The 24,969-nt window shown below is 35.3% G+C and overlaps 1 protein-coding gene across 1 annotated transcript in view; it reads left to right on the forward strand.

Moving 5' to 3' along the window:
- Positions 1-24,969, forward strand: part of ZDHHC13 (zinc finger DHHC-type palmitoyltransferase 13) — a 57,131-nt gene that overhangs the window by 19,750 nt on the left and 12,412 nt on the right. The window contains exons 2-11 of the mRNA XM_063094087.1: positions 2,809-2,954; positions 5,473-5,595; positions 6,903-6,980; positions 8,139-8,283; positions 9,680-9,744; positions 12,207-12,369; positions 12,609-12,734; positions 16,232-16,365; positions 17,102-17,202; positions 24,432-24,556. Of these exons, the coding sequence (XP_062950157.1) occupies positions 2,809-2,954; positions 5,473-5,595; positions 6,903-6,980; positions 8,139-8,283; positions 9,680-9,744; positions 12,207-12,369; positions 12,609-12,734; positions 16,232-16,365; positions 17,102-17,202; positions 24,432-24,556 (1,206 nt within the window). The remainder of the gene's footprint in view (positions 1-2,808; positions 2,955-5,472; positions 5,596-6,902; positions 6,981-8,138; positions 8,284-9,679; positions 9,745-12,206; positions 12,370-12,608; positions 12,735-16,231; positions 16,366-17,101; positions 17,203-24,431; positions 24,557-24,969) is intronic.

Raw genomic sequence — 24,969 nt, forward strand, 5'->3', positions numbered from 1 at the left:
GGCCAGCTTGAATGGTGTTTAGTTTTGACTGAATGAGTTTTGACTGAATGGCGGACATTGTGAATGCATATTGTTGAGTACCTGGTGTTGGTTGCCTTTCTTTAGAGAATATTGAGTATTGTTTTGGCAGGCAGTTGAGTTACCCAGTTTGAGTCCTTTGAAGCCTCATTTTAAGTTTTTCTAGAGTGGTTCTGGGGTAGCATTTATTTCAGGTATAGTTTGGCTCTACTACTGAAGTATGGCCCTCTGATGTCTCCACTGAATAACTCAGGGGATCATCAAATACTCTCCACTTGGCTGGTCAGAGTTTGGACATCTTCCTGCAATGTGTAAACTTTGGTAGTTGTCCTGCTTACAAATCCCCAATTTTTTGCCTAGTGTGTGGATGTTCACTGTATTCATGCCTGGCCTCAACAGTCTCTAAGTGCCCTCATGCAAATTTTTGAAGCCCTTTTTTTCTGCTCAGCTCACTTCTTTCTTGAAATTTACCTCCAAGGTCCAGCCACCTCAGCCTTTCCTATCTCTGATATGTCTTCCAATTTAGTGAGGCTGCTGGGTTCTAAAACAAAGTGTTTTCTTCTCAGCACCCACAATCCCGAAATTGCTGGGGATCACCTTGTTTTTTTTCCCTCTTTCCCTGGGGATCAGTCTGTCTTTTTTTATTGTCTAAAGTCTGAATACAATTTATTTCATATATTTTGTCCAGTTTTCTAGCTCTTATAGCAAGACAGCAAGAGGTTAAGTCTAATCCTTGTTATTCCATCATACACAGAAGTAGAAGGTCCTACTTATTTTATAACCCACATATAGCCAACAGAGAACTAGTATCCAGCATGTATAAGGGCTACCATTCAAGAAGTCAAAGATAGAAATCTAGTAAAACAAGAGTGTACAAATTGCTTAAATATGTACTTTATAAGAGAAATCTAAATGTCCTATAAATATGAAAAAATATACAACTATTAGTAATTAGGGAAAAAATACAAATTAGAACCTATATGGGGTATGTTTACACACTGATCAAATTGGTAAAAATTACGGCATTTGATGATACCAAGTGTTGCTGAGGATTAAAGCAACAGATTTCTTATAACGTGCTGGGGGAAATTTAATTGTTGCAACCATTTTGAAGAAGAGTTAAGCATATCTTAAAAGCCAACAATTCTACTTTTAGAAATATGTTCTTGAGCATTGGTTGCATATGTATACCCAGAGACATGTATGGTAAACTGGGAACAATCCAAATGTCCAGCCACAGTAAAATAGATAAATTAATTGTGGTATGTTAAGGTATTAGAACATTATATACTAATGAAAATGGACCAATTGTAGCTTTTTACCACAACATTGATGAAGCTTATAAATCTAATGTTAAGCAAAACAAATGATAAAGAATACATATGATTCTATTTGTATAAAGATAAAAATGTAAAACTGAACTGTACTTTTTATGGTTGCATACATAAGGGATAAAACTATAAAGAAAAGCTAAAAGAGGTTATTGCTAAAGTTGAGAAATTGATCCTTTAGTGTGGGTATATGGTAGAGCATAGCACATGCTGGGGGCTGTCTTCTAGAGTGCTGGCAGTGTTCTATTTCTTGACCTAGGTGATGGTTTCAGGGAGTTTATTTTATATTCTTAACTGTACAAAAGAAGAAATCCATATATGCACATATGTTTTATATACTTCTCTGTATATGATATGTTGTAATATTTTAGGACTTTAAAAATACGAGTCTAGTTTTTTATATGGCTCTGAGGACAGTTTCAAAAAGGAAATTCTAAAAACATTTCAAGGTATTGTCATTGGAATAACTAATAACCTCCCAAGAAGACTATTTTGAAAATATATTTGTTTTTAAAAAATCAGCTTTTTAAGTCATAGATGGGAACTTGTTAGTTTGCTTAATAAGTACAGTCATGTGTCGCTTAACAATGGGGATACATTTTGAGAAATGTGTTCTGGGCCGGCCCCGTGGCTCACTTGGGAGAGTGCGGCGCTGGGAGCGCCGAGGCTGCAGGTTCAGATCCTATGTAGGGATGGCCCATGCGCTCCCTGGCTGAGCGTGGTGCGGACCACACTGTGCCGAGGGTTGCGATCCCCTTGCTGGTCAAAAAAAAAAAAAAAGAAATGTGTTCTTAGGTGACTTAGTTGTTGTCCAAACGTCAAATTTGCACATGTAGATGGTATAGCCTAGGGGTTCGCTTTCATTCCTAGAGGCTGCCCACAGTTTCCTGACATATGGCCTTTTTACAGGCCCTCTCATAATGTGGCAGCTTACTTTTTCAAGGCCAGCATAAGAATCTCTTGCTCCAGTCTGCTAAGACAGATCTTATATAACACAACATAATCATGGGAGTGATTGTCCATATTCCATTGGCTAGAAGCAAGTAACAGGTTCTGCCCATTCTCAAGGGGAAGGGATTTATACAACAGCTTGATTGATTGGGGTGGGGTGCAGGTAGGTATCCTTAGGATGTATCCACAACAACCCCCCAAAGCAGGGATCTGGCGACCTTCTACCATGTCAATAGCCATGATCCTCTACCTACTACATGTACATTTGTGCCTTTTCAGATGATCTTTGTTTCATGACAATATATATAATTTGGATTTTTGTAATATTAAGCATCTTTTCTAGTGAATAGAATTAAGATAAAATCTTCCCTAGGATACACCTCTGAGACTCAAAAAAAATTCTAATTTGTTAATATAGATACTGTTGATAGTAGCAAATGCCTCATTATGTAATTGAATGTGACATTAATTCTCTTATATGCTTTGTCAAATTACTCTTACTCTTCAGTGCAGGAATCACAGCCATGGCCCCCACCCTCCAGGATTTGGTCGACATGGCATCTGTGTACATGAAAACAAAGAACTTGCCAGGACAAGAGAAGTTCTTCCTCTTATAGAGGACTCTAGTAACTGTGACATTGTAAAAGCTACTCAGTAAGTCTTCCAAATGCTTCATTTTGTCTTTATGTTCTGTTTAATTAAAGATAATATATGTGCAGTTGATGGCAGTCCGTCCATATGTTTGCCTTCCTTGCTTTGTTATGGTAGTTCATTAACACCAGCACTAAGTAAGTTTGTCATACCAGCATCAGAGCACTTAGTACAGTGCACCTTAGCTGTTTATGTACCAGGCTTTCCCATGAGATTGTGAGCAGCTTCTTAGCAAAAACATGTCTTCTTCATCTTAGGCCTGTCCCCAATAAATGTTTGTTGAATGAATGAATGATTTAAAATGGCATGAAAATTAGACTCTGAATTTGAAATACAAATCTGAGTATTTTAAAATGTATTACAACCAAATATGTAGATGGGATGAAAATATCAGCTCACACATTTATGGATATGTTTAACATTTATTTATGGAGCACTTTTCATGTGCTTGTGTTGAGTACACTGGAAGAAGTGCAGTAAAGTAGAAGTGTTCTCTCACTACTTGAAACATATGGGTTGTTTTGCTTGCACTGAAAATGGAAATACATTTTGAAAATTTTCCCTTAAGATCTCCATATGTGAGGTATTTGCTTTAAGTCAGTTATTTCCAACATTTTCACCCTCATGGTTCTTGCTAATTATTAACATACACACCCCACTACATTTTGAAATATTTTATCTATCAGACTACATTAAGTAGTAATCCTTTTTTGTAGTAATCAAATATTAATTTGCCCATCAGATTGCCCATCAGATATAACTCATGCCCTTCTAATTAGCATGAAAAGAACTAATGTTACCACACTAACTTGATATAATTTCTGTCAAAGCAAAGATGTTTGGTGATTAATTAGCCTGTTTGGCCTTAACATAGACTAATGTATTATTTATGTTAGTTTAAAAATATATTGGCAGTTATTTGAATATTCTAATTTCTAGTTTGTATGAAGTCTAGAGGCCTTGGGAACCACTACTTTAGGCAAATTTTATTTGGTATTGTTTATATTGTTATATAGTGTGGGATATATATGTGTTTGTGTACTGTTAAAATCCTAATTAGTGTGTACTGTTACTATGTTTCTCAAAGAGAGTGTTTCTTTTCTAATAAAATGTTAAAGATGGAAAGTATAAATATATGTGTGTCATTATCAAAAATTTACTTTTATTAATATTTTCTCTTAACATTTTCAAATAGGTGTTTCCGTCTTTTAAAAATGCCCAAAACACACACACACACACACACACACACACACACACACACACACACACACACACACACACACACACACACACACACACACACACACACACACACACTTTGGTAAAAGCAGAAATTATTCTAATTTAGCAGTATAGGAAACAGACAGTTCTGCCATTTGGTTTGATTTTTGACTTTTGAGGGGCTATTGAAACTTTCAGCTCCTCTAAATAGAAGTTTCAAAGGAAGTGCTAAATGGTTTATTGGGACTTAGTAGTTTTTATGGAAAAGAAATATTGCTAATGAATGATTTAAAAAATCATTATGGCATTAAAAAGAGGTATTTCTCACTCTCACAGTTGATCAGTTACATATCTCTCGAGTCCATTCTTCCTTTTCCATTACTATTGCCTCTCTCTTTAGGTTCTCATTGCCTCTCCCTGTATTTGTAGTACTAGCCTCTAAACTGGTCTGTTAGTTTCTGTCCTCAAACTGTTTACTGCCACTAACGTGATCTTTCTAAAAACTCAAAGTCTAAGTGCTTTTCTCTTTAAAACCTTTATTGATTTCTCTTTGAACCGTAAAGTCTAAACTTTTTGCATAACATATAAGGCCTGTGTGGTCTTAGCCTACCTCTTCCAGGCTCATCTCTTGCCATTCCCTCTCTTATGCCTTATGCTTCTGCCATGTTGAATTGTGTATATTTTTCTCAATTTCCATGCAGTTTCACATCTCTAATTTTTGTATATGCTGTTTTCTCTGCCTGAAATGCCCTTTCTTCATTCCTCAGAAATGATTTTAATGGTATCAATAAAATATAGCTTATATATCATGTTTCATCTCCTTCAGAAAGGGCTAATCATTTCTTCCTCTGCTATACCTGTATCATGTCCATATTTTGTTGTTGAATTTATCCCATTCTAGATTTTCATTTAGTTTTCCTTCCTTATTGTGAGGTTATTGCATGGGTTTAGTTTGATTCAGGGATAAAATATTAGTCAGGATTTAGCACTATGCATTCTGATCACAGGGTAGAGGATCAAGTGAACCTTATTGAAGGAGGGCCAATGTAAGTGTTAAAGTTTATTTAAGATGATCAAGTTCAACTCCAAATGGATTAATCTGATCAGTAAGTAAACCAGGTTTACTTTTGTTGTTTGGCTTTACACTATATCCTCTTTGTGCATGTCTTTGTTGATTATTGTATTTCTTTGTTGTCTGAAAGACAATTGGGATGAAGAAAAGACATGGTAAAAGGAAGAAATTTTGATATTTGAAATGATTGTAACGGTATCAATTTTACTTTTTTTTCCCTTATTTGAGATACGGGATTTTTGAACGATGTAAAGAGTTGGTAGACGCAGGATATGATGTCAGGCAACCAGACAAAGAAAATGTGTCGCTGCTTCATTGGGCTGCTATTAACAACAGGCTGGATCTTGTAAAGTAAGATGGGATATATGTGTGTTAACTGTGTATTTATAATTCTAGACCTTTCTTTCATTTGTGTTTTCTTCAAGTCCAAGTCTGAGTATTGAACCATCTATAATCCTCTATTGTAAATAAACACCTAAAACTTTCTGCCGCTCACTCATTTATTTAGTGTTGAAGAGGACCTTAGAAATCATCCATTCCAGGATCCTCCTTGGTCCAAAAAGGAAAATTAGAGATAATGCCACAGGGGTCCATCATAAAGATAAAGTTTAGGAAGTGAAAGTGAACATTTTTTTGAAAAGGAAAAGCACAACAAACTTTCTTAGGCTAGAACAGAAAGTTTCATCAAGTTTAGAAGAAACATTGAAATATTTTATACTGTAATGCCAGGAAGAATAGATAGGTAGGGAATTTCACCTTTTTAAAAAACTAAATATGGAATACAGTTTTAAGTAGGCATGTGTTGGATTGTATAAAATATTTCCCCTTCATAAAGCAGGCCTACCCATTGTTTTTTTGTTTGTTTGTTTTATACCTTAGCATGTAAAATGTACATGCATATGTGAATGCGTATATATTTTGTATTGTAGGATCATTTATTTAAAATCATTGAAGTTTAAGAAAATGAAAATTTACTAAAGTTTCAGATATTCTAATACTAATTATACTCACAGGTAAATTCCTTTTCTATGGAAATAAACTGGTATATGATGTGTGAAGCACAACTTCGAAGTAATGAGACTAATTCCTGTAAATCGCAAAAGAAAATCAGTCTCACTACCACATAGGTTCACCTTATACAGCGAATCACATCTGTTCCCCCCAAATAGCAAAATAGTCAAAATGTCTTAACTTTTCTGAAAGGATTTTTAAATTAATTTTTTACTGCTTACTTTTAGAATTCATTCCTACATGGTAATTCTAATTGTGAACTGTTAAAACTGATATAATTTTACCTTTCTCCTTCCAAGTTAAGTAGAATGTCTATCTGATCCTAAACCTTTTTAATATAATCTATTTCAAGAGTGCTGTGGTAGTTGTAGTATGCAGAGAGTAGTTATTATGTGTTTGGTATATAAGTTATAATGGAATGCTAATTACAGCAAGAGTAATTACCTATATGCTAAGAATGTTTCACCAGGAATTTGTCTGATACTGCTGTGTGAATCAGACTTATGTAGATCTGGGTATTTTAGTGAGGGTTATTATTATAATTTCTGTTTCCCAGCACATTTATTACTAAGGAAAAATTAGTGTTTTTTTCTCAATATGAATTTTAAGTTTCAAATCTTATTTTCATTTGTTTCTGCTTTTAACAGGTTTTATATTTCAAAAGGTGCTGTTGTAGATCAGTTGGGTGGAGATTTAAATTCAACTCCTCTTCACTGGGCCATCCGGTAAGATTTCTTTAAACACTGAAATTAAATGGCCACACGTGGCTAGTGGCCACCATATTGGAAATCACAGTTACAGACAATTTGAAGGGCTTTCTTTTCTTTTTTTCTTCTTCATTTAAAAAGAAATTACAGTTTTAGAGAGTTTCCAGAAAGGATGTTTTTGGTGTTTTATTTAGGGCTTCATTAGGATTACCAAACTCAAATGTGTGAATTATACTTTCTTTTTTATGATTAGAATAAATATTTTTTATATTTGGTCACATGAATAAAAGCAGTAGTTCAGTGAACTATAAACTCAGTCAGTTCAGTCTTATGACAGATGCCTATTTAGAAACTTATAGTTGTAATTTTATTTCAAAGAGGTGGATTCACTCTTGAGGTAAATGTAAAAGTATATCTTTTAGGGTCAAATGGATCAACTCTTTTGAAAGTTGGTGCAGGGGTAATAAATTTTGAGTAGGTCAGCTTATTAGAACATTTGTTTTTTGGTCACTGTCCTCTTTTCTCTGATGTGTATTGGTCATCTGCAGCTGAAATTAACAAATCTTGTTACTGAACAGCTACTTTTGTTTTAACACCACTGTCTGTGGTTGGTGGGGTTGACGTGAACCAGAAACTGAAGTGAATAATTGTTTGTGTAAGGCAAGGAGTTGAATCTTTTCTCTATCTGCAAGAGTTTTAAAGAGTCTAGGGGTAATGTATCCTTTTTAAGCTATTGAGGTACAGTGTTTTACATGGAAAACAAGCTGTATTCAAGTATAAGAATGTATAGTTCTTAATATTATGAAGAATATTATATTATAATATAATTATTTTTTGTTTTGAAAATAGCAGCAGTGATGTCTAAGTGGTCTTAAAGTTTTCTTTGCTAGCATTAGTCATATAAAATTATTATTTACACATGGTTGCAACATAGGTTTAAGGTAGTTTGGGAGGTTATCAAGCTTATCACTTGCCCTTAAGAAGGACTGTCTATATGTAGTTCTAAGTAAAAGATGTTTGGACAATCTCCAGTGCTTCAGAAATTTTGCTGTTAGGAAGTGGACTTTTTATCTAACCAAAATCCCTCCTGTCTTTGAGATATCAGTTTCTTCCTGAATTTTTTCCTTTTCTGTATACTACAGAATACACCATAATTTTTTTGTCTTCTATTTCCAGACAGGGGCATTTACCTATGGTCATATTATTACTCCAGCATGGTGCAGACCCCAGTCTCATTGATGGGGAGGGATTCAGCAGCATCCACCTGGCAGTATTATTTCAACACATGCCTATTATAGCATATCTCATCTCAAAGGGGCAGGTATGTTTTGAAATGTGTCTTATATTCCAGATATTATAATCTGAAGAGATTGCGAAGATTGGTAGTAATAGTCTGTCCTCATTTTTAAAGTGGAAGTTAATGGATATCCAGATATTCAAATATTATCCTCAGTAAGTCTAGCTATTGAATAATGCTTTTCCAGCTTCATTGGAGGGAAAAGGACAGATCATTTAGCTCAGTAACATATAATAGATGTTTCTGAAACTTGTAAGCCTATAATAGTTTTTCATATGAGCCCAGTAATTTGCAGTTTTTTTCAAAAACATGACTTCAAAGGCTGTATTTTCCTTCTGGTTGAATGTAGAAATGGTAGTCAGATCACTAAATTAACCCATAATTTGCTTTCATCACTTGAGCCTAAATGGGCGGCCAATTTGAATGTATGCTTTTTATTGTTCTCTAAAGTAATTCCATGAAAAATGACTGGCCTTAAGTGGCACAGGTTAAATTATAGGTTATTGATAGTGGGAGTTTCACTGTCTGCTGTACTTGGCCTGGAATATAATTTCTGGTAGCAAAGTAGTTTATGTATTAGCTGTTTTGCCTCTGAGAGGCGTGGAAACGTCTTTGCTCTAATGCTGTTGTAATGATTGTGCTCATTTAAATAAGCACTTTCAGACTTAGCCAATTGAAGTAGAATAATTATAACCTCCTGGGTTTTATTTTGGAAAGACGTATGAGAAGGAGTTCTCTCTGCTTTTTGGGCTCCTTCCCAAATTCTCTTCCTCTAAGACCTGTAAGAATCTTCAGTAACTGAAACTCTTTTTCTTTGGCTTGGTTGGAACCATTATGGTATACTTCAAACCTGGAACCTGTTTTATTACAAGGAACATATTCTCCTAGAGATATGATTTCCTTTTTCTCTCTATTCCAGAAAACAGAAAAGAATTTTTTATGTCCTACTATTTGAAACTTAATGTGATATGTCCAAAAATACAAGTTACCTTGAAGATAGGGAGTTTACCGTTACTGGAAGTGTTTAAGTAAAGACTGGATGACTCTGTGTAAGAAATGATAACATGAATTAATGTGTAAATTAAGGTCAAAACTAGGTGATTTCCAGGGTCTCTGTCATTTCTTGTATTTGATGGTTGTTACCAACATTTTACTCTATCCGTTAGCTATCCTTCATTCATATCATACAATGCGTTTCATCATATATTCAGATTTCCTCTTAAAATGTATTTTGTAGAAATCCATGGATTTTTACCCCATGGAAGTGAAGCAGAACATTCTTTTATTCAAATGATGTTTGAACCCTTCTTCAGGCACAGTGGTAGTGCTGAGTGTATTAAAGAGATATTTCTATTAAGAGAAGAAAGAGAATTTTGATTGGGTTTATAGTTATGCTAATTGATTCTTTTTTTTGTAATAGAGTGTGAATATGACAGATGTAAATGGGCAGACACCTCTGATGTTGTCAGCTCACAAAGTAATTGGGTAAGTGAGTTTAACTGAATTGCCTCAGTCTGATTTTTGGTTCCTAGAATTTCTTTTCTGTGTATATTACTATAAGTGTCTCAGCTTATGTGACATGGTAGTACATACTGAAGAAAAGATTTTCCACCCTGTTACTGTGATCTGAACTTTTAAGGTAGTTGTGGTTAAGAAAGCACCATTGAAATACATTTTTTCTTTTCTGATAGCTTAGTTAAAAAGTTTGAAAGCTACTAATAAAAAAATTTTTTAGAGAACAGGTGGAAGTTCCTTAGCATATACTTATTAACATGACATATATTTCTTCTTTTGCATTTTAATAAAATGGCTCCAAGTTTAAATGTTCTTATAATTTGAAATCTAGGTAATAAATGTGCTTTCTGGACAACAATGGATTTGTGATTCTCTGACATTGTTGACTGTCATGAAAATATTAATTGAAAAGAATCTATTTATGTGTTCACATTAGGCACTTACATATTTAGGTTTTTCTGTGTATTTTTTTATTTTTTATTTTTTTAATTTTTATTTAGTCGGTATACAATGTGGTTGATTATTGTGGCCTGTCACCGAAACCTCCCTCCCTTCTCCCTCCCCTCCCTCCCACCCAACAATGTCCTTTCTGTTTGCTTGTCGTTTCAACTTCAAGGAATTGTAGTTGTTATATCTTCATTCCCCACCCCACCCCGGTTTTTTTTTTGTGTGTGTGTTTGTGTGATTTTATTTATTTATTTTTAACTCCCACCAATAAGTGAGAACATGTGGTATTTCTCTTTCTGTGCCTGACTCTGTGTATTTTTATAAACACGTGTGATTTATGACCCACTTCTGATATTCATCTATGCAAATGCATGCTACAGTTTTCTCTATCATTTGTTTCTAATGTACTGAACATGAGAAGTCATTTCTGATTCTGCTTTTCCTTAGGACTTCTAGGAACCAAGTTAGTTGTAACGGCATTTCCTTTTTGTTCATGGAATGGTGGGGCTGGGATAGAATTTTGTTAAAAAGCATTTTCTCTTCTTTGCTGATAACGCTGAAGTCTCTAAAGATCTCGCTAGAATAATTAAAGTAGAATATTGGGTTTTTTTTTTTTAGCTTATAATCATTTATTCAATCAATAAATATTTCTTGAGTTCCTATGTTGTAGGTGCTGAGGATTCAGTAAGGAAAGAAAGTTTTGATTCTCATGGACATTATATTGTAGTAAGGAGAGAACAACAATATACTGAGTATATACAAATGCAAGCTGGTGATAATAAGAGCTATGAATTACAATAAAGCAGGTGGCAGGAAACTTTAGAAATGGGTTGGAGGCTGCTCTTTTATATGGAGTGATGGAGGCAGGCTTCTGATAAGGCTACATTTGATTAATTTATTTCCACAATCAACTTTGGGGACCTATTCAGATTCTGTCCAATATGATACACCCTTTAAGGTAATGAATGCCCTCTCAGAATCTTAAAGTAGAATATTGTCTTATTAAAAGAATCTCTTGAGTAGTTGTTAAGGAGGGGAACATGGTGATGGTGTATTAGTCGGTTTTCTGTTGCTCATGACAGATACCTGAAATGAAATTTATTTCTTACAGTTTTGGAGGCTGGGAAGTCCAAGGTCCAGGGAACACATTTGGTGAGGGCCTTCTTGGTGGGGATTCTTTGCAGAGTCCTGTGGTGATGCGGGGTATCACATAATGAGGGCTGGGCAAGAGGGCTTTTTAACGTGTTCTCTTGCTCTCGTTATTAAGCCACCACCAGTCCACATCCACAACAACCCATTAAACCATTAACACATTACTCCATGAATGGATTAATCCATTCGTGAGAGCATAGTTCTCACAATCCAATCACCTCTTAAAGGCCCTGCCTTTCAAATACCATATTGGGGATTAAATTCCAACATGAGCTTGGGGGAAACATTCAAACCATAGCAGATGATAAAGTAGAAATATGTTATTGCATTCTGTCTTCTAGTCCCTAACTTTCTAAAGTACACAAATATTTTAGGACATTATTTATACCTGCTTTATTTAGTAATTGATTGTAGGGAAAGTGTGAAGTTAGCTCTTGGTTTATTTCCTCAAATATAACGTTATACATTTAGTCCTTAATTGGATAAATAACATAGCATTTAATATTGGCCAAAGTTAAATCCATGATTTTAAAAAATATTAACCTATAGAACAACATGAAAATAAAAATTGAAAAACAAAAGCAGTCATTCCACTTATTGATTTTAAAATTATATTATCTGTATAGCAAGAAGTCATTTAATAGATGTCTTTTTAAAAAAAAAAAAAGCTCTTAGTATCTAGACTAGAACTCTGCACAAAGAAATTCTTCATTTGTTCAGAATACTTACAGATGGTCAATTGATGTATTACCTTAAAAGATTTATTACTTGCATTTACTCCTCAAATCTTCATCTCTGTTAATGCCCCTTTGTATTTTGCTGTTTTGACGCAGGCCAGAACCAACTGGATTTCTTTTAAAGTTTAATCCTTCTCTCAGTGTGGTTGATAAAATACACCAAAACACTCCACTTCACTGGGCAGTTGCAGCAGGAAATGTTAATGCAGTTGATAAACTTTTGGAAGCTGGTTCTAGCCTGGATATCCGAAATGTTAAGGTATGACTAGGTATTTATCTTCCTTAGTATATTATATCTTCAGTTAGAAGACTGATAAATTAACATAGAGATAAGCTATATATTTGTTTTCAGTTGCCACAAGATAGACATAAGTAATAATAGCTGGCTACCCTTAGAGTAAATGTGTTGAGTCTATGATTCTGATGAGTTTTAAAAAAATGTTTAGTACCTCTAATATATCATAAATATAATTGAAGTTTTTCTTTCTTTTTTTAAAGGGAGAAACACCTCTTGATATGGCTCTACAAAACAAGAATCAGCTGATTATTCATATGCTAAAAACAGAAGCCAAAATGAGAGCCAACCAGAAGTTCAGACTTTGGAGGTGGCTGCAGAAATGCGAGGTATTTTCATATGGGGCCTATTCTATGGGATATAAGAACATTTTTGTTCATTAGTTTTTGGTTTTTAGACCATGAGGGGAGCCAGAGAGTTTGCTTTGTGCTGTATTTTATCTGCTGATCGTATCTTTCCCATGCATCCCACAACACAGAGTTGGAAATTTAGCACTTTCATTGGCTATTTAATGTTGGTCCTCAGCTAGATGGTTCTAAAACTACATGTTACCTTGTGAATACTATCGTGTACTTACACGTTTATTTAATAAATGAATTGAAATGCAAGTGGTTTAGATTCTTAGAGAAGCAAAAGGAAAGACACCTTGTTGCAAGGAATTTTTTTTTTGTTGGCTGGCTGGTATGGGGATCCAAACCTGTGACCTTGGTGTTATAAGGCTGCGCTCTAACCAGTTGACCTAACCGGCCAGCTTGGAGGGAGTGTCATAGAAGCTTTTTTTAAAGAGCTTTTTGCTTATTAAATTTTTTCTTAAAATGAAAATATAACATTCAAAATGTTTTGTAAGACATATAAGGAGTGAAACTTTAAAAATGACAGTGTTGCAGACTTCAGGCATGTGATGTCATTTCATAAAATAAAACATCTGGAATTTTGAGAGATGAAATCCAAATTATATTTATATTTTTCTTAGTAATTCTGAGTGGTATTCTTCTAAACTTTTTAGTGAACCAAATAATAGAAATTTAGAAAGTTCAGCTTGTTCTCATAAATGGTTAAAATCTAAGTCATAGTAGTGAACATAAGTAAAATTGTTGAAATGGGATATTGGGTTCATTCCACTATTTCTAATGTTTTCAAATATGATATCATCATCTAATCTAATAATAATTAGTAATTATACTTTTAGAGTGATTCTAAATGAACAGACACCAGATTTCTATGTAGAAGATCATTATGAATGCTACATCTATTTTATAATTAGGTATGTGGAGGAGAGAAAGAAGTAATAGTTACTCCTCAGGCTCTTGCCAACTCCTCCACTTCTTCCTCACCTCATAGTGTGCCCCCTGGATTTTGTCCTTGAACATCTTTTCTATTTATTCATTCCCTGAATGCCATCTACATGTTGATAACTCCCAGATTTATCTCTGCAGTCCAGACCTTTCCAGACTTGTATATCCAGTTACCCGTGAGACTCATCCAGTTCAATAGGCATCTCCAACATAACATATCAAACACTGAACTCCTGATCTTCTCCCCACTCCACCACTAATTAAGCCTTTCTTGTATCAGTAGGTGACAACTTAAGCTTTCGAGTCGTCTTTGCCTTTTCTCTGTCATACCACATACAGGCTGAACATCCCAAACCTGAAAATTCAAAATTTGAAATGCTCCAAAATCCAGACTTTTTGAGCACCGACATGATGCTTAAAGGAAATCGCATTGAGCATTTCAGATTTCGGATTTTCAGAGTAGGGATGCTCAACCGGTGTGTATTCAGCAAATATTCCAAAATCCAAAAACATGTGAAATCCAAAACACTTCTGGTCTCAAACATTTCAGATAAGGGATCCTCAGTCTGTATCCAGTTTATTAGAAAGACAAGCCGGCTAGTTCTGCCTTTAGTTTATATGCAGAATCTTACCACTTCTCACCCATCCATCACTGCCAGGTTGGTTCAGCAAATGAATCTTTTAAAATGTGAGTCAGATCCTGTCACTCATCTGCTCAAATTTCTATGATGTCTCCCTAGTAAAAACAAAGTCTTTACAGTGGCCTGTTGTGCTCTGTTTGATTCAGCTTTCTATATATTATAAAATACACTTAATACATTTATTCATTTATCTTCTCCAGCTAGAATTTAAGTTCCATGAGAGAAAGAATAGAGCACTGTCTTGCATATAGTATGCCCTCAAATATTTGTTGAATGAATAGAGAATGGTTTATCTATCACTGTTATATCTAGAATTTGGAATTTTGAGATACATTTTTATGTCCTGAGATTATGTTTGTAGATTCTAAATTTACTTTTTAAAAAAAATCTAAACTTGCTCATTTTGTGTCATCAAGCACATTGGGATGGGAAGCATTTTAAAGATTTGATGTTGTTTGAAGTTATCCACACCCAGATATGGCTTAGGAAAGTAAAAATAGAGGAAGATAGGGCAAAATATGTTTTCCCCCTTTGCTGTTGCAAAAGCCCTGCTTGCTTTCAAGGTCTCGTATCTCTTAGTTTAGGGACTGCATTGCATAGGTGTGGAGCCTGGCTTCAGTGCAGACAGTCAGATTGTTGGTTCACAGATGTTTCATTCTTTCAACTTTACATCATTAGTATCCTGAGGACATATTTCAGTCTTTGACCTCCATGTGACATGTGACACTGAGAACTGCTCCCTTCTTGACATTCTCTTCCCTGGCTTCTCTGAAACTTTTCTTTCTCCAGGTTGTCATCCTGCCTTTCTGGTCAGTCTTTCTTGGTTACCTTTGGAGACTTAGCTTATTTTCTAATCTTAAATGTTTGTGTTGGCCAAGATTCTGCCCCTCCTACCTTTGCACAGTCTTTGGGATGTTGTTCACTCATAGATTTACCACCTATACACTGATAAATCTCAAGTCTTCCAGAATGATAGACCTGCTTTTTTGACGACCTCATAGATAACTACTAGATGTCCATAGGCATTTAAAATTCCACATGTCCCAAACTAAGCTCATCTTTTCTGTAGTCTTATTTCTTCTAACTAGTGCTCAGATTGGAGCTCTTATACTTCCCTCTTTGAATTTATCATCTAGTGGTCAGGTTGGAGCTCATATTCTCCCCTCGTTGAGTCTTGTATGCACTCGGCCCTCCTGTCTGTGGGTTCTGTATCCATGGATTCATCCAACCTCAGATGGAAAATATTTGGGAAAAAAAATTGCGTCTGTACTGAACAGACTTTTTTTTCTTGTCATTATTCCCTAAACAATGTGGTCTAACAACTGTTTCAGCATTTACATTGTATTAGGTATTATAAGTAATCTAGAGATGATTTAAAGTATACAGGAGGATGTGCATAGGTTATATGTAAATACTATGACATTTTATATCAGGGACTTGAGCATGCATGGATTTTGGTATCCATAGGAGGTCCAGGAACCAATCCCCCATGGATACCAAGGATAACTGTATTGATTTTCTTGTGGCCTCTTTAGCTTTCTTTATGCTTTCTGATATAGAATGCTATTTGAAAAAAATTATTTTTAAAAATTTCAGCTTTCATTAGTATTTTTTTGAAAGACCACTATTTCTTGGAGGGAAGAAAACAAAACAAAATATGTTTAAGCAATATTCATAAAACGTAGGGCTTTTTGAAAGATTGTTTCCAAGATGTGTAACTTTCCAAACTTCGAATTTATCCATCAGCAATTTTGAAGAAAAACTCTGTTAGTTCTGCTGTTGTATTAATTGTTGTTACATACTTAGGGAGTAGTTCTTGTATTGAACTAATTATTATTACACTTAAGAGGTAAAATTCATAAAGTTGTAAAATTCTGAATCTCTTAATAGCTCTTCCTGCTGCTGATGCTTTCTGTGATTACCGTGTGGGCTGTTGGATACATATTGGACTTCAATTCAGATTCTTGGCTTTTAAAAGGATGTCTTCTAGTAACATTGTTTTTTCTGACATCTTTGTTTCCAAGGTGTGTATATTAGTCTTTGTAAGGCTGTTTACTGCATTTCCAATCTAATTGCTTGTTTCTATTGTTGATTAGCTGGAATCACAGATTTTTACTGAGCTGTAAATATTACTTACCAAACTCAACAATATCCTCAGGGTTGGTGGGAGGAAAGGGCTTTGGTACCATATGATTTGGCTGAAAGCAAATTGTTTAAGCCAGTAATTTGATTGAATTGACACTTGGTGGAAAGTAAGTATCCTGGGTCATTTTTTGAATTGTTAATTTTAGTGAATAATGGGAAGATTTTTGTAACCATTTTGCATCTTGAGGCATTTTTGCTCATTTTTCAGAATATTTTTTTCTTTTTTCCTTTTCTAAATCTAAATTTATTTTAAGCTAATTATTTTGGCTCTAAATTACTTTTAGTTAAAACAACCTAATTAAATCGTGGGAGGTTATAAAATAGTAAATATGGTATGTTTCTATTTTTAGGAAAATACTTATATATCATTATATATAGTTAATGGTTAAGAGTCAGACTGCCTGGATTCAAGTAAAGCTTTACCACTTGAGCAACCTTGAACTGACCTTGAATAAGTTGTTTTACCTCTCTGTGCCTCAATTTCTTCATCTATAAAATGAGAATAATTATTGTGATAATGCCCACCTCATGAAAAGTACATATAAACTAAAATTAATATGAATTATGCTAATACCTTATTTCACTAATATCTTATGTTTATCCTTATTCTTTTAGGCTCTTGGTCGGATATAAGAACCTTGTATATTTACCAGCCGTCTTTCTGCTAAGTTCCATTTTTTGGATATTTATGACTTGGTTCGTCTTATTCTTTCCTGATATCCTTTAAACCCTAAATTTAGATGCATATCTCATTTTGCCTATACAAAATAGTAATGTCATTGTTAGGAGTTTAGATATTAGAGTAGATCCAGGGAATGCAACTTACGTTTGTATTCATTTAATGATTCTGGTTGATGGTGTTTAATGTTGAAAATCTACTCGATTCTGGAAGTAATCTCAGAGTGTGCTTTAAAAACAGTAGATGTCTAGTGTTTATTTCCCATAGGAGGGGAAGAGTAAAATGCATTATTGTTTAACCCGAACCCATAATAATTTATTGGATTGTCTTGAAATTTCTTCAAGGTCAGATGGTTCTTTTAACTTGGTTAGCAGTTACAGTTGATTAATTAATCTTCTGGGTACCAAGATGGCCTATATGGGAGGGACACTGGGGAAAATGTGGCTTGCTTGGTAATGGTAAGTGGTAGTGGTATTATCTAAGGTAGTGATTCTCAATCCACAATAAAAATAAATTTACTTTGCCACCAAAAATATATGTAAAGTAGAAGGTTCAGAAAACAGTACTTCTAATGTGTGCATTACCCTATTTTGTTATTTTATCCTGTTTCCTTTTTTAAAAAAATTCCAGTTGTAACCCACTTAATTACTTTATGATCTGTTTTATGAATGGCAGCCTGTGATTTAAAAAAAAAAAAAAAAAATCTCATCGAAAGAATAGGTTTATCACTTGAGGATCAGGGCCCAGACCCAAGTCCAGCTCTGGGGTGTGTTGTCCTCTTAGGGTTAGCCAAGTCCAGCCACCTAGAAGTTTGGAGGGGGGCCCCTTCTTGGGTTATAGCCATTTATAACTCCAGTAAGGTGAGAGGCATTTTCAGTTTTCCCATCTCTTCCTAGATTCCCTTTTTCCCTTCTGAGGACCCTCGGAAGTCATTATAGCCCTGCTTTGCTTGTAGTATAGGGGAAGAAGGAATGTGGTGGACAGAAATGTACCTTTTAGCATATTCCCTTATATTCTATGTTATTTCTTTTTTTGGTGTTGGCATTTCTGAAAAGAAAGAACAGAATGTTTATGGAAGAGATGAATAAACTCACTTCAAGGATTTTTTTTCACAAGAATAACTAAAGCGAGATAGGCATATGAGTTCTCAGAATGCATACATCTACATCCATTATAGCATGTTTTTGCTTTAATGATGCTTTTTATTACTGAGCATTATCTCTAATATTTTTTAGATTCCTTTAATCTGAATGAATGGCACAGCATACCATGGAGGTCTTTTTTCATTGGCTTTTTTCAAAAGATTTTATTACCTCTAACCTTTGTCTCATAATTACTAACTTGGTGGCAGCTTTCTAAGCACTAGCCTTATTCCTACCACTTAATGAAGACTCTAGGTTCATACACGCTAGTGTAATTGACATGATACTGAGAAGGGATGGCTAATATTTTTGTTGACCAACTCATGTGGCAGTGGAGTAAAACAGCTTTGGTTAATTTTATTCCTAGGTATTTTATTTTTTTCATGATTACTGTAAATGGGCTAGCTTTCTTGATTTCTTTTTCTGCTGGTTCATTGTTGGAGTATAGAAATGCTACTGATTTTTTATATGTTGATTTTGTATCCTGCAATTTTGCTGAAATCATTTATCAACTCTAAGAGTTTTTTGCTAGAGTCTTCAGGCTCTTCTATGTATAGGATCATATCATCTGCAAACGGGGACAGTTTGACTTCATCTTTTCCAATCTGGTTGCCCTTTATTTCCTTCTCTTCCCTGATTGCTCTGGCTAGTACTTTCAATACCACGTTGAATAGGAGTGGCAACAGTGGGCATCCTTGTCTTGTTCCTGTTCTTAAGGGAAAAGCTTTCAACTTTTCCCCATTCAGGATGATATTGGTAGTGGGTTTGTCATATATGGCTTTAACTGTGTTAAGATACTTTCCTTCTATACCCAATTTTTAGAGAGTCTTTATCATGAACGAATGTTGAATTTTGTCAAATGCTTTTTCAGCTTCTATAGAGATGATTGTATGTGAAAAATCTCTATGACAATAACTGCAAACCACTGTTGAGAGAAGTTAAAGAGGACACAAGATGGAAAGATATTCCATGCTCTTGGATTGGAAGAATTAACATTGTGAAAATGTCCATACTACTCAAAGTGATCTACAGATTCAATGCAATCCCCATCAAAATTCCAATGATATTTTTCTCTGAAATGGAAAAAACAATTCTAACATTCATGTGGAATAACAAAAGACCACAGGTAGCCAGAGCAATCCTGAGGAAAAAAAATAAAGCCAGAGGTATAACACTGTCTGACCTTATGCTACAAAGCTATAGTAACCAGAACAGCATGGTACTGGCATAAAAACAGACACATGAACCAGTGGAACAGAATAGAGAATCCAGAAATCAACACATACACCTACAACCATCGGATCTTTGACAAAGGCACCAAGACTACACTCTGAGGAAGAGACCGCCTCTTCAGTAAATGGTGCTGGGAAAATTGGACATTCATATGTAGGAGAATGAAACTAGACCCGTACCTCTCACCATATACCAAAATCAACTCAAAATGGATTAAAGAATTAAATATACATCCTGAAACAATAAAACTCCTTAACGAAAACATGAGGGAAACACTCCAGGAAGTAAGATTGGATACAGACTTTATGAATATGACCCCAAAAGCACAGGCAACCAAAGGAAAAAATAGGCAAATGGGATTATATCAACCTAAAAAGCTTCTGCACAACAAAAGAAACAATTAACAGAGAAAGACAATAGAGTGGGATAAAATATTTGCAAAATATACATCTGACAAAGGATTAATATCCAGAATATGCAAGGAACTCAAACAACTCTACAGCAAAGAAACAAGTAACCCAATTAACAAATGAGCAAAGGAGCTGAATAGGCATTTCTCAAAGGAAGATATATGAATGGCCAATAGACACACGAAAAAATGCTCAACATCACTCAGCATTTTGGAAATGCAAATCAAAACCACTTTGAGATACCATCTCACTCCAGTTAGGATGGCTAATATCCAAAAGACTGAGAATGATAAGTGCTGGTGAGGATGCAGAGAAAAAGGAACCCTCCTGCACTGTTGGTGGGATTGCAAAATGGTGCCGCCTTTATGGAAAATGGTATGGAGGTTCCTCAAACAATTACAGATAGATCTACCATATGACCCAGCTATTCCACTGCTGGAAATATACCCAGAGGAATGGAAATCATCATGTTGAAGGGTTACCTTACTCCCATGTTTATCGCAGCACTATTTACAATAGCCAAGAGTTGGAACCATCCCAAATGTCCATCATAAGATGAGTGGATATGGAAAATGTGGTATATCTACACAATGGAATACTACTCTGCCATAAAAAAGAATGAAATACTACCATTTGCAGCAACATGGATGGACTTAGAGAAAATTATATTAAGTGAAGTAAGCCAGGCACAGAAAGAGAAATACCACATGTTCTCACTTATTTGTGGGGGCTAATAAAAATCAATAAATAATTAAATATACAGACAAATGGGGAGGGAAAAAAGGAAGACACAACAATCACAGCAATTCCTTGAACTTGTTAAGATGAGTGAACAAACATGATGTTGATGGGGGGTGGGGGAACAGGGAGGGGGGGAAAAGGAGAATTGGTAAAGGGACACAAAAATCAACTGCACTGTATATTGATAAATCTAAATGAAAAAAAACCAAACAGCTTTTAAAATTGTATTTTTTGATGAATTTTAAAAATTTGAGCAACTTACATTATTTCAAATTTTGCACAAAAGGTTTTGTATTGAGCTAGTTCCAATTTGCAGAATCAAAATTAACAAAAATTTAACTCCATTGTCATTTCAAAATCTCAACTGCAGAAGTTAATATTCAGTTGAGGTTAACTAGAAACTGCTCACTATTTGTGAAGATGCTGTTACATCAGAAGAACTAATTTCCATAGCTGGACAGAATCTTAAGTCATTGGAACTGGCAAGATGGAATATTTTACTCGCCAGTACAACATAAAGCCTTTTGGTCTAGGCACCCATATGAACCTGCTGCTGGTGAGGGCATGTGAGTCAGTAGGTGGCATACTTCCCCATCAGATCATTGTTTTTCTAGCTGAGTGTTAAATGCTGTTGAAACTGCCCTGTGCATGGACTGAGGTGCTGGAAAGACCCATCCTAAGTATTTGGGCTGGTCACGTCTCAGGTTGCCAAGTCCAGATTGAGTGGGGGCTTCTGCTCTCACAGATACTGATTGGTCTGTTATGAGAAGAGGGTCTGTCTGGGCACTGTGGAAAGAATATGGTCTTTGGAATCAGAATGATTCTGAGTTTTAGCTCTTTTTCTTGCTAGTTATGTACATTTGGACAAGTTATTTAATTTCACGGAGTCTCAGTTTTTCTGTAAATTGTGGATAACAGCTCATGGGGTGGCTGCAAGGATTATTGTGCTACGTGTGATGTCTGTAAAGTGCTGACCACAGTCCCCATGGCATAATGGTATTCTATAAATAATGCCTAATATTTTATTATAACTACTGATAAAATTTGTGTGGAAGGCTGTATGTTGAAGCTGATTTTAAGGGCAACTCTAGATTGGCTCCTCAGACAATCAGTTTCTTTTGGTGCCTCTAATATGGTGAGCAGGCCATGTACTTGGCTTTTATTAGGGAGGAGGATTGAATGAAAGAGAATAGGACCTTCCTGATGAGTTTGGAAGTAAGAGTGAGACTCAGGAAAGAAATGGTGAACCTCTGAATGTTACATTTGTGATGCTGACTATGACTAACTGGGTTAAGTTTAAGAGGGATAAACACAGGTAAAGTCCTGTGCTTGTTTTCAGAGAATCAGCTGTGTAAGTGCATGTTATGGTGGTATATGACGTAGCTTCAGGTCAAATGAAAAAGAACCAGGAGCTTTGACTAAGTGCCCAGTATGGCTAGTGACGCAGCTGTCAAGGAAGCCAGTGTATTCTCAAATATTATTACAAGGATTTGAGTGTCGAAGGAAAGGATAACAGCAACCTCACTGTTCTGTGCACTGGTCAGCACACACCTGAAGTGTTTGCTCTGTTTTGAATTCTGTTCTTTTAAAAGAGATAAAGATGAATAGGAGCACAAATGGAGGAATATGACCAGGAAAGTGTTATAATAAGGAACAGTGTTGATGTTTATCCTGGAGGTATAATCACTACCTTACAAGTTCAAGTGTTTGTAAGTCTATTGTTTGGAAGCCAATGCACTATATAGAATGGGCACTAATTGAGCAAATGAAGGAATAGGCTTACGTAGAATTGACCTAAGGGGACAGCTATAGTGTAGATGTAAAGGATCTAACAAATGAAAGCCAGTTGGTCAAAGTTATAGAAGGGCAAATTTTAGCTTGTATTGAGAGACTTTTTTTTTTTTTTTTTTGTCTTTTTCGTGACCGGCACTCAGCCAGTGAGTGCACCAGCCATTTCTATATAGGATCCGAACTCACGGTGGGAGCGTCGCCGGCTCCCAGCGCCGCACTGCCACGGGCTCGGCCCTTGAGAGACTTTTTAACTGCAAGAGGGTTACCAGCTTACTGGGGAGGCTGATGTGTTTATAAATAACTGTAGTCTAAAGTCTAAGTGCCATAGAAAAAGTAATCTTAGGTTCAAGGAAGGGAGAGAATCCTTCTCTAAGTAATCAGAAAAGACTTACAAGGGGAGGGAGAATCTATATTAGGTCTTGAAGGGAATTAGGACTTGGACATCCTGAAAGTGTGGTTAGAAGTAAGTGAGAGGAAGTGGGGAGCATCTGGGTCAGTGAACCAGAAGCTAGGGCACGGAAGCAAGCAGTGTGTTTGAATTTCATGTGAGGGGAGAGGGTGCATTTTACTTTACTTGGGGAGAGGGGAGCCTATGATTTTCCTGGGATTTGTTTTATAAGTTATTCAGAATAGGAGGATCATCATATGATTTAACAGAATGTATTTTTGAGAATGTATCGTGTGTTGATCAGGATTTTATGGAAAAAATAGGATGTAATTCTTTAACAAAAGGTCTTACCCTATGTACCCTTTAAAGTGTTCTTAATTCATTCTAAGTAAACTTTATTTGTTAAAATTCAATTTCACACAACTTTTTTGGCCCCTATCTCTTTCTTAAAGCTGGGCTCACCTGCAGATAAACTATGATAAACTAAGCTAACATGATTTATTCCTGCCTATTTGAACCAGGTGTGGTCGTGCTGGTCTTTGTGGGTTAGATCAGTGCTTCTCAAACATTAATGAGTTTGAAGCCCCTGAGGATCTTATTAAAATCCAGAGTCTGTTTCTGTAGGTCGGTGGGGGGGGGCCTGAAGTTCTACTTTTCTAATAAGCTCCCAGGTGGAGCTGTTGCTACAGGTCCATGGACCACACTTTGAATAGCAAGGATTTAGAGTCTTATTTTGTAGCCACCTTTTCTACTCCGAAGTTGGGTCAAGATAGCTTAGCAACACCTCGGAACGTATGTACAGTTACTGTGTTAATAATTAGTTAAATTGGGCAAGGACAGTTGATTTACTACTGGTTTATTGATTTATTACTGCACATTCATTTGTCTTTCCCTAGAACAAAGTTTTACTTTTTATACAAAGAATTTGTACCACTTTAAAAAATTTCAAAGTGGGTAATGTTTATCCTTGAAACACTTTTCAACTTCGTTTATTCATAATATCTGCCTTTTTCAAATAGTATTTGATTTGTAGTCATTTTGCAAGAAGAGCAGTGTTTTGTTTCTAAATTAACTCAGCCTAATGCAGTGATAAGGATTAGTCACTAAACTTTCCAGTAAGAAATGTTTGTAAGCATTTATCTAACATATAGGGAAATATTTTTAAGAGGTTTGTTTCTTTTAATGATTTTGTTAAAATTATCAGAGAATATTTTTCTAGATTCTCACAGGAGAGCCACAATTATACCATTAGAGATTAATTTGAGTCTTGAATGTTTTTTAGTCTTCAGGATGTTTCTTATAAATTGTGACAATTCCTATCAATATTTAATATGATGTTCAACTAATGAGGAAGCATTAATTATTAGCTAATTAGTAGCAAATTCTGCAGGATTAGAACATAGGATGGGACCAGGTTTGGAGGTGGGGATGTGTGTACATAAGGGAAGGCAGAGATAGAAATGCAGGGAGAGATTCTTAGGCACCAATGATGAAATTTGCTTACTTCATAATTATGCTCTTTTTAATGGAAGTTTGATATATTCTTTAACTTGGCTTCAACATTTGGCAGGTAGCCCTTTTTATTTTGCTTTCGTTTTCAGCATAATAGCCTTTCTCTACTTTTTCTACAAGACTTGGGCAACTGATCCAGGCTTCACAAAGGCTTCTGAAGAAGAAAGGAAAGTGGTGAGCTTTCTTTGTTACTGATATATATACATACATATATATATATTTATTTATTTATTTAATTTTTTTTTAATAGGAAGGTATGTAAACTTCAGAAAGTCACAGCTATATTGGCCTTTGTCATGGCTGCATCTCTAGTGCCTAGTAGATGTAGGAATCAGCAAAAATGAGGTTTCTCCACTGTTATACTTTTTTCATTTATGTATAGTAAAGTTTTAAAAAATATTGTATTTTCTACTAAAGTAATATCCCACCAAGTTTTTTTCAGGTATAATTTCTGTTAGCAGATATGATCTGCTACTTTGTTATAATACCATTTAGATAATGGTCATTTAGCTTAAATTCCCAAACTTAATACATGAAGGTAACTAGGCAGGGGCCAGGGGAACTGACTCCCTACTGATTGAGGAGAT

This window comes from Cynocephalus volans, chromosome 4 (assembly GCF_027409185.1).
Source record: "Cynocephalus volans isolate mCynVol1 chromosome 4, mCynVol1.pri, whole genome shotgun sequence".
Classification (NCBI taxonomy): domain Eukaryota; kingdom Metazoa; phylum Chordata; class Mammalia; order Dermoptera; family Cynocephalidae; genus Cynocephalus; species Cynocephalus volans.